Source organism: Anoplophora glabripennis, unplaced genomic scaffold (genome assembly GCF_000390285.2).
Source record: "Anoplophora glabripennis isolate ALB-LARVAE unplaced genomic scaffold, Agla_2.0 scaffold63, whole genome shotgun sequence".
Lineage (NCBI taxonomy): Eukaryota > Metazoa > Arthropoda > Insecta > Coleoptera > Cerambycidae > Anoplophora > Anoplophora glabripennis.
Window position 1 is genome coordinate 522898 of NW_019416222.1, and position 14166 is coordinate 537063.

The following is a 14166-nucleotide window of genomic DNA, read 5'->3' on the forward strand; positions in this document are numbered from 1 at the left end:
TGCCCCAAATATTTGGCAAACAAAAAGTTTGCGGGCAAAGTAGTTAAAACAACTACGATATAACTAGCTAGACTTTCCATTCAAGGGAGTGAAAACCACTCTCGACATGTCACATGGAATGCGGGCAAAAAACCAAGCGGCTACGCCCTATTAAAACGGTCAAAACGACCGTACTGCCCCAAATATTTGGCAAACAAAAAGTTTGCGGGCAAGGTAGTTAAAACAACTACAATATGGCTAGCTAGACTTTCCATTTAAGCGGAGTGAAAACCACTCTCTACATGTCGCATGGAATACGGGCAAAAAAACAAAGCGGCTACGCCCTACTAAGACGGTTAAAACGACCGTATATTCTGCAAACAAATGTTCGCGTTCAAAACAATTAAAAACAACTACAATATGACCAGCTAGACAATCCACTTAAGGTGGAATTTGCATTTCAATTAGTCTAAAAACTCTGCTCTGCGTCTACCATAGTATACGAGCTAGTATTATCAAGTCAAGGGCGGCTAACAGAAAAATTTTAATGAAATACCTTCTCATCTTCTGAAATTGATAATTAATATAATAATTCCCTTACGTGTGATTTATCTTGGATTCATGGAAATTCTTTTCTTTGGATAAATGCACTACACAAGGCACAATGATACACAAAACAAATAGGACCTGCACGTGTGGCACAAATAAATGAACTGGCTGGCTATCAATAAGTAGTAATGGACTGTTACGAAACACTTTTTTCCTTTAAACCTGTGCGCGCGTCATGTATAAGTGAGACCTACCAACATGAATCATAGAAGAACGGAGATGCGAAAAATAATTGCTATACACTTAATAAATGGTGAATTATTAGATAAGAACGGATGTAATTATATATTGCTTCTAGTTCGTTTTCATAAATGATTTTCTTAACCATTCATACAATGCCAGGACTGTTTCTAAGTAGTATTAGAAAAGTATCAGATGAAATAATAATTATTAATACTATAACATTTACCTTAAAACAAACTTCACATTGGAAAGGTTTCACAGAGGAGTGGATATGAGTGTGTTGCTTTAATCCAGAAGACGTGGCAAATGTTTTTCCACATTCTGGGCAAGCATGGGAACGTGCGCCAACGTGATTTGTCCTAATGTGTCTTTGAAGATTGCTTGGATCGGTAAAAACCTAGAAGGCAAAACATGAAATAAATTTCAAAAATTCGATACACTGGGTGTCTGGTAAGTATATGGCATATTTTCGGGAGTGTATAGGGGAGGTCAGAATAACCCTAGCTTGTCATAAAAAAAAAATTCCTAAAGTGCCCCTATTTAAAATTTTATAATTTTATGTAGACCACAAAGGCTTATAAAGCCATACTACAGTAGATGTTTTACACTGTCAGAGAAGTCAGGAACGGACTTGCCACCACACTCGTTGGGCCCAAATTTTGACAGGTTTACTTTATAGGGCTCAAAACTGAATTTTTAAATACTTTGGTAATTCCTCTTTAAAAAAGGCACTCTACATTTGTTTCGATAAAACTAGCCGTTTTTGAAAAAATTACGTTTTTGTATATCACGTCATTGAAATAATAAATCAGAATTCTGCAATAAAACACTAGTCGTTTTTATGTCGTTATTGACAACACTTGTAAAAATTGTTTGATTAATTGAGTACACAAGATCAAATAATGGAGCATTATTCCTATAACGAATATGCTGAAATGCATCTAATTTATGGATAAGCATTCGGCAATTGTGTTGAAGCAAAAACAATTTATTCTGATACATTTCCAAATCAACGTTTACCGCACTAAACAATTTCTGAAAGGGTTGATCGTAGCTTACGAGAAAGAGGTAAAGATTCAAGTGAAATAAAAAAATGCTAAAAGTAGCTAATCTTTTGCTAATACATTTTAAGAAGTATCTTGCCGCATAGTGGTAGACAAGAGACTCCAAGAAAAGCAAGGAACCTTCAGTTCGAGGAGGAAATTATGGATGAGATTGCTGAAAATCCCTCCAATAGTGTAAGAAAAGTGTCGATCCAAGTTCATGCGACAAAGTGTACCGTTCATGAGACTCTTCCAGAACAACTGCTACATCCTTATCACGTCCAAAAGGTACATGAAATGTCTCCCGCTGACTATCCTGCAAGAATCTATTACGCAAATTGGTTTTTGCAACGATTTAAGCAAAATACAAATTTTATTAGTATTGTTTTGTTCATGGACGAAGCCAGACGGAGTAATGAATCGCCATAATTTGCACTTATTAAATACTTTTGGTTATCAATATATAGGTCAAGATGAGCCTATTTTTTAGCCATCGAAGTCTTCCGACATGACTCCACTGGATTTCTTTTTATGGGGAAATTTAAAAAGGGCTTGTGTTTTCGACGCCAGCTCACACCAGGAAAAACCTGATAGAAAAAATAACACACCATTGCAACGAAATTCGAGACAATTTTGGAATACTGTTTCCAGTACAACCAGAAAACATCTGTCGGATAAGGAAATGTAAAGAAGGCGACCATTTTGAAAATCTGCTGAAGTAAACAAGAAGAAGCAAAGCTTTCAAATTTTTAACAGCCTTGCGTTTAAGTGATTTGGAAATGTATCAGAATAAATTCTTTCTTGCCTCCACACAATTGCCGAGTGCTTGTCCATAAGTTAGATGCATGTAAGCATTAATGAAATGTAATAATAATAATGTCAAATTTTATTATTTTAATACGAGTTATTAGTTGTGATATTATTCCATTAATATTGTGTTTAAATATTTTATCGCTATATTTTGACGTTAACAATCTGACATTAAGCTGTGTACCATTACTAATTACTCACCCTGTATAATTTTCGTAGTATTTTGAAGCGCTGAACTTGATGTAATAGAAAAATTTACCCTTGACACCTATTTTTCTCGGAAAACCCACTATTTGGGCGGTTTAACCCAAAAATTTCAAATTTCCTTAAAATTCATAGGCAAGTCATGATTTGTGACTACATGATCATGTTCAGTGTATTGAATTCCTTTGGAAATGATATCTCTTGAGTTTGGGTTTTTTTACGTGCCTATGGTATTTAAAGTGTCAAGATCTAATCTGGTTGATCCACTTATGTAATCATCTTATCCATCGTGGTTATGATTATTCCTTCGTTTTCGTTTATTAAAATTATTTTCGTACATGGTTAAGATTATTATTTTCATTCTTACCTTAGGACAGTTTTCACAGTGATATTTTCTATGTTCTCCGTGCTGTATGGCTCTATGTCTTATCAGGCAAGGGCGATGCGAGTAAGATTTTGGACAGTAGTCACATCGAAACTCATCCCTGCGGTAGTTGTGTTTGGAAATTAGGTGTTCGTCTAACCTGGAAAAAATGAACCGCTTAAAAGCTGTGGATTCATTTCCTATAGAAATTTTTTTAATGGAATATTTTCAGGTTAAAAAGATTTTCTTTTCTTCTTTATTTAGAAGTTACACCCAAAAAATGTTGATGTTTTTATGAGTCCTAGTATTGCTAAAATGGGATTTTTTCTGTACGCCGGAACCGTTACAATTATTAAAAAAATCTATTCAGGAAGTAACACCGCAAAAGATAGTATTAACATTTCGTGAAAAGGTCAATGACAACTTAATGAATCCAGTACAAAATGAAAATACAAACAGAGATAGTAACGCATCAAATAACTATCTCTCATTGGTGAATATTTCAATGGATGGAATCCTCGAAGCGCAAGTTGTACAAACATTATCATGACTCATTAGTCAATCACCGCAACAATGGTTTTGTTAAGGATTGAAAGTTGCTTAAAAACGAAGTACATTGATATTTGTGTTATGCGAATATCGCGATAACGAAGGGAGATATCAAAAACAAACAAAAGTAACTTTTTTATTAAACGGAGGACTTTATTTTCAATACAAAATTTTCCCCTATTTATCAAAGAAATAGGGCATACTGACCCTCTATACAAGCAACGCAAAATTAGTTAAAAATTCTTATTTGTCATGTCAAGAAACATAATAGTGCTAATTTTTTTGTTCATACTCTGATAGTTTTCACAATTACTGAGAAATTTCAAAATAAAATTCAAACATTGAACGCCCTGTATCTTTGGAATCAACAACATTTGCATAAGGGATTTTGGCTCAATCGACTTATTTTGGCACCAGTATCTCCAGCTTCGAGATTTCCCAACCTTTCGCAGACACCCGGTATAGGTACCAAAAATACATTAATACAAATTCAAAAATTCACAAATTTTGAAGGACATTTTTTAGTGGTTAGATGAGCTCGCCTACTCAATGTTATCTACATTCTATTTAGACATTGTCGTTTAACCTTAATTTAGACAAACCGATAAATTTATTAAATGAAGATGGAAACCACGAAAAAAGATACAGCTATTTAGTTATTTTTTTTATCTAACCAGAAGTTTTTTCTGACGCACTTAAGATTATTTTTTTGGTTACTATCATTATTACCGTCGCTATGGCGGTTTTATATAGATTTACATATTTTTAAAACCTTAGTGATAAGAGGAAATTCCAAACCAGTAATATGCGCAGATAAGTACAAGCGATGCAATGCAAGTACTTAACAATTAGTGCACTGTTAATCCAAACATAGTTTGTTAGTTAGTTGACAAAAAATATTCATATACATAAGTTCCAGAAGCCTAAAATTGATATGTAGCTAATCATACAATTGTGGCATTTACTTTGTTATTTTATTTAATTGCTATAGTTCTTTCTAATATATCGGTAAGAAACATTTCTTATCTCTTGAACCAAAAGGATAAATAAAACCATTGATTTAATAAAATTAACTTTGCTTAACCAGAAAAGACAAAAAACTTTGTCGATGGGTGAGATATAACCAGCAAAATAGACAACAATAGGTATCTGATCTGACGAATGGTTTTAGTTGTTTCGTATAGGTTATGCGTGTAATTCAATGATTCAATGCTAAACAGGGCTTCAATCCGCAGAGAAATAAAACTAAATAATATGAAAAATCAACCACTCATTTTGAAGCAAGAAATTTTTAATTTAAAAATATATTTGCTTCCAGTGTAGCAGAAGTACTCAATTAAATAAAAATAAATTCGAAAGTCCTTCTCGACTTCTGTTTTGGAAACAGCCAGTTCCTGTCTTTCGAACAGCAATTCGATTTCCAATTTTCTTTTTCATAATCAATTGTTAATTTTCTTAGCTACAAGATATTTGCAGAGTTAGGCAAAAAGTATACTTTATCTACTATTCTCTAGAAGTTTTCATATTGAATGCGGTTTCCAATATCCATAAAAAGATTATGAATACTGAATATTTTGTATTCTCTTCAAATGATTATACTGATTGAATTAATACATTGAGCTTTTTCGCAAACGTTATTATATGAAATTGTATTTATAATTAATAATAAATATTCTTGAATATAAGGAAAATGATTTTTGTTCCTTTTGAACTTTGTTTTCTTTCTCAAGCTTTGAATGTATACAGTGTGGATCATTTTGGTGATGCATGGTGATGAATGTAAACTATAAGAGATAAGAAAATGGTTAACTGGGGAAAGTTTTAGACAGTTCTGTTGCTAACTTACATGGCGCTTGCACACCGGTCCTAGTTCTTCAGGTTTTTTAATTATTTTGAAAAAAATGTAACATTTTCGAAAATCGTCTATAACTTTTTTATTTAGAGGAATTTTTAAAATTTGAAAACGCAATTTCACGGCGAGATTTTTTGTGGAATTTGACTGTATATTTATATTTTCATTGCGATGTTTCAGTTGCGAGAAACCATCATCAACTTTCTTTTTTCTTACAGGCGCCATACGGAATTTACTTATAATATTAGGCTGATCAAGTAAAGCATTTCTTTGGCTTCTTAATAATAAAATATAATTAAGAAAACATTTAAAAAATAACCTCAAAACCAATATTTTAGTAATTTTAATAAATCTGGCAACGCCGCATAATTTTTCGAAACTATTATAGAATAGCTTCAAATTTTTGTAAAAGCGTATCATTAATGTCATGGCGTTGAGTGAAAAAATTACGTTATTCCAATGCAGAAAAATGTGATATACTGGAGTGCTTTATTAAAAATATGTAATAGAAAAGCCTTTAAACAGTTATATTGGACATTATCACAAAAGACAACCCCCAAATGAAAAATATTGTTTATTATTTATTACAAATTTGAGAATGTTTGGAAGTTTGGAAAAGCTACATGCTAAAAACTACGAAAGAGATAATAATAACAACAGCAACAATAATATGTTTCTTCATTGGAATAACGATTTTAAAACAAGTGTCACTCTAACTGTTAACAATTAACTCTGATTAACAATAGTTCAAAATGACAAGCAGTTTGAAACAAATGAATATTTTATCATCATCGTCATGGAGATTCATAAACTACTAATGGGGCTCTACTTCATAAACACGTGGCCATTACTATAATTTTTTTCACTCAACGCCATGACGTTGATGATACGCTTTTACAAAAATTTGAGGCTATTCTATAACAGTTTTGAAAAATTATGCGGTGTTGCCAGATTTATTTAAAAATATAAAAATATGGATTTTTAAGGTTGTTTCTGAAATTTTTTCTTACCTATATTACATTATTAAAAATATATCAGTAAAAAATAATTAACAGGACCCTTCTACAGAAACGTAGCAAAGAAAATTTTGTTGTTACATATTTTATCTAAGTTACCTAAAATGTATATATTTTAACACTACTTAGCTAAGCAAATGTTTGTACTCATTGCCAGTAAATTACGACTACCGAATTTTTAACTGAAGCTATAGGAAGCAAACAATTATTAATCTGCGGACTAATAACTCAGAAAGTGCTGCATCTATGTTTGGTCGCGACTACTTTATGTCTAGGCCTTTAGTGCAATCAAACTGACAGCGAGCAACCTGCTATATACTTATACAGGGTGTGGCGTGTATGATCTATAAATATTAAACTACAGCTTCCTAACGATATTTGTAATAGAAAAGTCTTATACGAAAAAGTTCTATTTTTGTGTTTCTTTTTCGTAAATTAAAGTTCAATTATGAATAAAAATATTTTCCCTGGAACGGTTCTGTCCGTGTGCTGTACGCTGAGCCGCGTAAACAAATCGTCGTTGAAAAATGGAAAGATACTTAGATACTCAATTTTTGGGGAATTCTTCAATGCAAAAGTACAAACTAAGAAAAATAGATATTAATAAAAACTGATATTTTCTTATTATAATAATTAATAGTAATTACTATCTTAAATGCATTGTTGTTACTGCAAGAGTTCGTAAACAAAACCACATCCGTAAGCATATGTAGTTGCCAACTGCCTGCACTAAACAAACTCCATTAAAATATGGAACAAAATGAAATAAAACTTAGGTACCATTTCTAGAGAAAATGTTGAAATTGATCCCCATTAGCGTGGATACAGGCATGGCACCAACGCACCCAATTTTGGCGAATATTTTTCGAAATTCCCCTAATTGTGTCAGCAGCTTCAAGTATACGGTTTCGCAATTATTCCACCGTACAAATTGGAATATTGTAATACAATGACTTCAAGTGACTCCAAATATAAAAGTCCATTGGAGTTAGATCGGGTGACCGACGTGGTCAAGACACAGGACCAAAGCAATCGATCGCTGAGGAAACATTTCATTCAAAAGTGTCGTTACTTCTCGAGTACTGTGTGGAGGAGCCCCATCTTGAAGATAAAACATGCGTGCCCGAACTTGTAATGCCACATCGTTCAATAATTCAGGCAACCGGTTCTCCAAAATGTAGTCATCCTTTAAAGAAATAGGGACCCACAAGTACATCGCCTATTATGCCAGCCCAAACATTTATCGACAACCTATATTGAAAAGAAGTTTCCCTAATCACGTGAGGATGTTCATCTGCCCATATGTGCAAATTATGGAAATTCACTTCATCACGGGTAAATGTCGCCTCATCTGTTACACAAACATAAGCAGGAAAGTCTACTTGATTGGCACATTGCCGTAAAAACCATATGCAAAAACGCATTCGTTGATTACAATCCGGGGATAAGATCTGTTGAACTGGTTGCAGATGATAGGGGTGCAACAGCTGGCGCCTTAAGATGCGATGTACGCTACGAGATGAGGTTCCTATTTGCTGTGCGTGTCGTCGAGTACTAATTGTGGGGTCTTCGTCAAGATTTTCCAACACTGCATCTTCAACATTAAAGTTCACTTGCTTACCACGTCCTTCTCCTCGAGGAATAACACCCGTATCGCAGCCGCTGAACGCACTGTAGGATTGTATTTGCACATGGGGGGGACGTTGTGGCCATCGTTCCTGGTACAACCTAGTCGCCGCAAGCGCATCTTCTCCGGCGGTACCATACACCAACACCATATCGACACATTCGGAAATAGTAAATGCATTGTTTTCTCGGTTCATTGTAAAACTAGTTTGTGCACAAACTAAAAAATTAAACAAAGTAAGAAATAAGAATATCGTGGAATAATAAAATGAAAACTTTTGTCTGAATCTTTCGCTTTTTAACACTGATGGGTCGATGGACGATGCTTAATTTTAAATAATTAAATGAATAATGAATTCAATACAAATACAAAATCAGTTGACTGCACAAATTTTTTGACAATGTAACCAAAACTTTTAGTATTACTAGTATTAGATTATACCGACTTAAATTATAAGGTTGCATCTCGGATCGCATAAAAACATTTCCAATGTTTTTAATAAATAACACTGGGTCGACCTTCATTTTCGTTGAATAAATGAACTTTAATTTACAAAAAAAAAACGCGAAGATAGAACATTTTCGTTAAGAGTTTTACAAATGTCGTCAGGAAGCTGTAGTTTAAGTTTTATAGATTATAGACGCCACACTCTGTATAGATGTAGCACTGTACATCTCACCTAACATGACTCAATATTCGTGTAACTGCAAAAAGTATTCATGATATAAAATTTATTAGTATTTTGGATAAATATTTTTATTCTCATTTTATATTAATGAATACCAGTTACTTGAACACTGCGCCACTCTAGATATTAGCAATGTTTGTATCGAAAATAACTCACGGTGCAAATTTAAAGTGCAATGTGGGTTTCGTGGTACGTAAGCTGTAAAAATAATTTAGATACGATTCCTTTGAAAGTGGCAATTTAGAAACACAATTCCATCGGGAGTGTGCTTGCGAACGAAATCGCAATTAAATCATAAATATCGAAATCTAATAACATCCGCGCCGGTTTTATTAAACTTTACCGTGAAAGTAATTCCATTTCGGAATTTATTATTATTATTTGGATTGCCCGGCACCCTTTATCATACCGTGGCACGCGAGGAGACTCTTCAATCGCCCTAATGACAGCGCTGAAACTTTTCACCCATTTAAAAACTATTACCGGAAGGCGAGCCAGCCGAACATTGATTGATCGATCGATCATCCACGGTGATGGGATGTTAATTAATAAATTATGCATGTGTTTCACGCGCACATCCGCCAGTATTTTTCTATTAGTGCATCAGGTGAAGTAATTCCCACCAAGTTGCGCGATTACCGCCGCCGGCACGACACCTAATGGCCTACATTTTTTATACGCAGTAATGGGTTGTAAAAAATGGCTCGTTCAGACCTCATATTCCTTCAAAACAATATACCAACCTCGGCTTTGCTATTACTTCACATCCAGTATTCAGACAATTTAAAAACTGCGTATTTCTTTGAAAATATTAGAAGCTAAAAAAAATTAAACGTGGTTTTCATATATCCATAAAGTTGTGTTTGTATCAGGTACAGTTTTAGTTGAACTGAAAAAGTCAGAGCGACTTGCAAGTGAAATTACGGGTTATTTTTCATTTTAATAATTGACGCACAACCGAATAAAATTTAAAAAAATTGGTACCTACGAGTATATTTAAAATCCCCAGACATTTTTATTTCTAAAATTTTTTATACGAAAATGCATCATTTTTAAGAAATTTTTTTGTTTTTGTTTGGAAGAAAATAACTGTTCCCAACAAGTATCAACCATTATTATTTTGAGTGTTTGTAAAAATTTTAAATATCACAGGATATTTAAGTAATAGCAGTTCGTAAAAAATTTTTTTTTCGAAATGTTAGTTAATTGCTTTTCAGTTACAGCTCATCAAAGTTCTGTTTTTTATTATTATTTCTTGTTTAATTTAATTGTTACCAGTCACATATTTGTTAATCTGATGAACTTTTATTAGGTGCCACTAGAGGGCAATTTATCTACAGCCGAAAATAAATTTTTGCCATAACTTTTTGTCTTACTGACTATTGCTCACTAAATTAACCATTTGGCAGTAAATCGAACCTAAATATTATTATTATGCTTTAATTAACGTCAAATCAAACATTTTTCCTATTAACTCAATTTTGAATACAACACTATTCGTAATAAATTTTATCAATACATTTTTAATTAAAAAATGCCTAAATTTCTCAGCTATGGAATATCGTAATATGCTGTGTTGGTTCGACGAGATTATATGGGTAGTTATCCAAACAGTTACGAAGTTCGCGGACACGGTCTGTGGGATCATGGGATAAAGTCACAAAAAATGTCTCTATCATTTTTCAGTCAGACCGATGTTTTTCGAGATATGGCAGTTTTAAATATCCAAAAATAATAAAACTTTTCAATTTTTAATCATTTGATAAACAATTATGACAAGTGAATTGTTCAAAATTTCCACTGTCTGCTGCTAAACATGCTTCAGCACGTTGTGGTTACCTAAATAATACTTTCCCTGGACATTAGCTTGGCAGAGGCGGTCCATTTGTTTGGCCACCTCGTTCTTCAGACCTAACGCCATGTGATTTTTTCTTTTGTGGCTTCGTAAAGACGTTGGTATATAGAACACCAGTGGAAAATTGAATGAACTGCAGAACCGCCTATTTCAATCAATACAGCAAATAACACCAGATATGATACGCAACTCCAGCACAAAGTGCTGAAGCATGCTTAACAGCAGACGGTGGAAATTTTGAACAATTGTTGTAACTTGTTGTAACTTGTAATCTGTTGTAACTTGTTGTAACTTGTTATAATTTGTTGTAACTTGTTAGTCATAATTGTTTATCTAATGATTGAAAATTGAAATTTATAAATCTAAATATTTTTATTATTTTTGGATATTTGATACCTCGTAAAATACTGGTACGATTGAAAAATCATAAAGACACTTTTTTATCACCTTATCTATTTCTAATTCTAAAACATTATTTATCCACGTTCACAGTAGACTTGGCTAATGTGGAACTTCCAAAACTGCTAACGGAAATAGAGGAAGACCCAGAAATATTAGGATTGTGAAGCAGGAAGAAAGATTTCTTAACATAATTGAAGAAAATCCAGGCACAAGTTCTACAAAAATTGATATTGGGACATGCTACTGCTCAGTGAATACTTCGCGAGGAGCCATTCGTTTCATTTTATGTCCAAAAAGTGCAGTCTCTTTACGAAGCTGATCGATCAAGGCGATTGGAAAAATATACATCTTAGAAAAATGTCAGCACAGCAACCAAATGATTTACCTCATATTGTTTACTGATGAAGCAGGAATTATTCGTGAAGGAATTACAAATTTACATAATACGCATACATATTATGAAAATCCACACACTACTATTGAGACGAAGCATCAGTTTAGGTTTTCTATTAATGGGTTGAGATAATAGGAAATTATTGTCTCTCATGGTTCAGTAACTGGCAAGATAAGTATATATTACATTTTCTCAAAATCAACTTCCTCTTTGTCGAGAAGATGTTCCTCGGAACATGGCAATAAATATGTGGATGTTTAAAAACAGCGCATCGCCATACTTGTGTGTGTAGTTGTTCGCGAACATCTGAATATTTGCTTATCTATGGATGAAAACGGACCCTTGATGTAGACATCTCGATCCCTAGATTTAAATCCTATGGATTTCTTCCTCTAGGACCTTTTAAAACCAATCGATGACATTGAATATTCCCTTGTAACAATAATACGGGAATACCAAACCATTAGGGAGATAGCCTTAAGAAATGTATTGAAGAAAATAAAAACCGTTTTTTAGTATTTGTTAATGTTGTGTGTTATTTAATAATTATTTAGTAGTTTCTCTTAAAAATTATAATTTTGATTCGATTTACTGTCAAATGGTTAGATTTGTCGACTTAAATGCTATTTCTTTTAACCCTATTATTTTCCTTTTAATTTTTAAAGCATGTTCGCAATTTTTTATTTTAATCTCACAAATTCTAGCTTTATTATGTAATCCTTGTGTTCGTCTATCTTAATATTCATAGGTCCAAAGGTTTCTTCAACACAATATTTATTGCATTCACAAGATATTCTTATAAATGCAATTTTTTTTAATATATTTTCTTGTATTAACAAAAAATGAATAACTGAAGAAAATAGGTAATAAATTTATCTTTGAAACATACATTTATAGCATGCTTTTGAAAGTAATCGGCATCATATTGGAGAAAACTCTCGTCCTACAAATTAGACCAATTGAGGAGAAGACGAAAGCGAGAATTCGAAAGATCAAAAATTTGGGAGCACCTTACGAAAACGATATGAAGTTTAACCAACATTTTGGAGAAAGAAAATAATGCCGTTAAAATAAATTTAAAAGATACCATATTTATAAACGGTGAAAGGCGTGTGTCAAATTACTCTGGAAATTTGGAACTTGTTGGCCAGAAACATTAAAATAAGCAAGTAATAGTAGAACAGTCACGATATGATACCTCTAGTTATGGAAACAGCTAATCAACTAAATTTTATTTAAAAAAGAAATGGTTTGACAACCAAAAAAGATTAATTTTTCGAAGCGGAACTATAATTGAAATGCGTGATATAGTGATGGGTATCTTTTATTTGTCTGCTTTTTCATTGCGATAATTTCTTTAGATAGATAGATTATTAATAATAACTCTTGACCGATCTTTTGCTGCAAGGATTTCATCGTTTTTCAAAAATTTTCGCAGGTGGCAACACGGAGAATAATTACATAGTATCTGTAATAATATTTGTGCCATATTTAGCAAAACTTGGCAATGTTAATAGAAATTAATGAGACACCAGGGCTAAGAACTAGATAAAACTTTATTTATTTTGCTAATGACAATATCGTAACCGTAAACCCCCATTACAGTACCAAGCATATAAACGGAGTCACCCACCAAAGACAAATAAAAAATAATTCCCCGTAAAATGCAAACATCATGAAGCGTTGTTGTTAATCCTGCATTAATTCCACTGTATTTATCTCCGTAAATAATAAATGCGACAGAACTGAAGCAATCGTCACGAATCCCGCGGTAATGGGGGCAAAAAACGTTTCAGAGATATATTTACCCGATAAGCCCTGTAATAACTAATTAACCGTTGTGTGGAAGTTTATCATGACGCAGTGAATTATTTATTTGTCCTATAGGAGAAGCATAATCCTGACGGACGTTTCAAGCGTGTACTTACTTATCTACGTCGGTGTAGGCTTGATCGCACACGCAACACCGGATTTCGGACTCGTCTTCTTCGTCTTCTTCGCGGTCGTCAAGTGTTCCGCTATGCTGCGATGCTGAAAAGAGAAACATTTTCGTGATTACTAACGCAGCAACTACACATTTTCTCAGATGTTTTCTTATATTTCTACATTATTTTTTAACATACCAAATATTAAATACAAAAATCCCGTGAATTTTCCAGTGAAGTGAAGTGCCAGAATTTCGTAAAAATTCAGGCAAAATAAATCCACTTTAGTTTTGTAAACAGAATACTCTATACATTTTTTCATATGTTTTCGGATATATTTTTCAGGATTATTGCGATTACTGGTTTTATTTTATTAATTCTTACATATTCCGATATTGCAGTTGACTCTACAATATTTTTTTTAGTTTTATTTAGTAAATATTTAAATTTTAAATGATGAATTGTATTCGAATCACCTTTCAATTAAATCAAATGCTATCATCAATAAGTAATTAATAGTGGTGTGCCACAGGGATTTGCTTTAAACCTCTTATGGAAGAGCAGGTTATAACTAAATGTTTTCATTTTTGGTATATTTTCAATGCCATTTTCTGTTGCTTTTGTGAATGGATCGATATATATATATATATATCTAATGTGGAACTT

General features: G+C 32.9%; 1 protein-coding gene across 4 annotated transcripts in view; it reads right to left on the reverse strand.

The window, feature by feature from the left end:
- The window catches only part of LOC108903722 (MDS1 and EVI1 complex locus protein EVI1-like), a 314040-nt gene that overhangs the window by 8250 nt on the left and 291624 nt on the right, over positions 1-14166 (reverse strand). For all 4 annotated transcript variants that reach the window (XM_018706006.1, XM_018706005.1, XM_018706008.1 and 1 more), the window contains exons 5-7: positions 13504-13606; positions 3196-3352; positions 998-1168 (exon numbers count right to left, since the gene is read on the reverse strand). In XM_018706006.1, coding sequence (XP_018561522.1) covers positions 998-1168; positions 3196-3352; positions 13504-13606 — 431 coding nt within the window. The remainder of the gene's footprint in view (positions 1-997; positions 1169-3195; positions 3353-13503; positions 13607-14166) is intronic.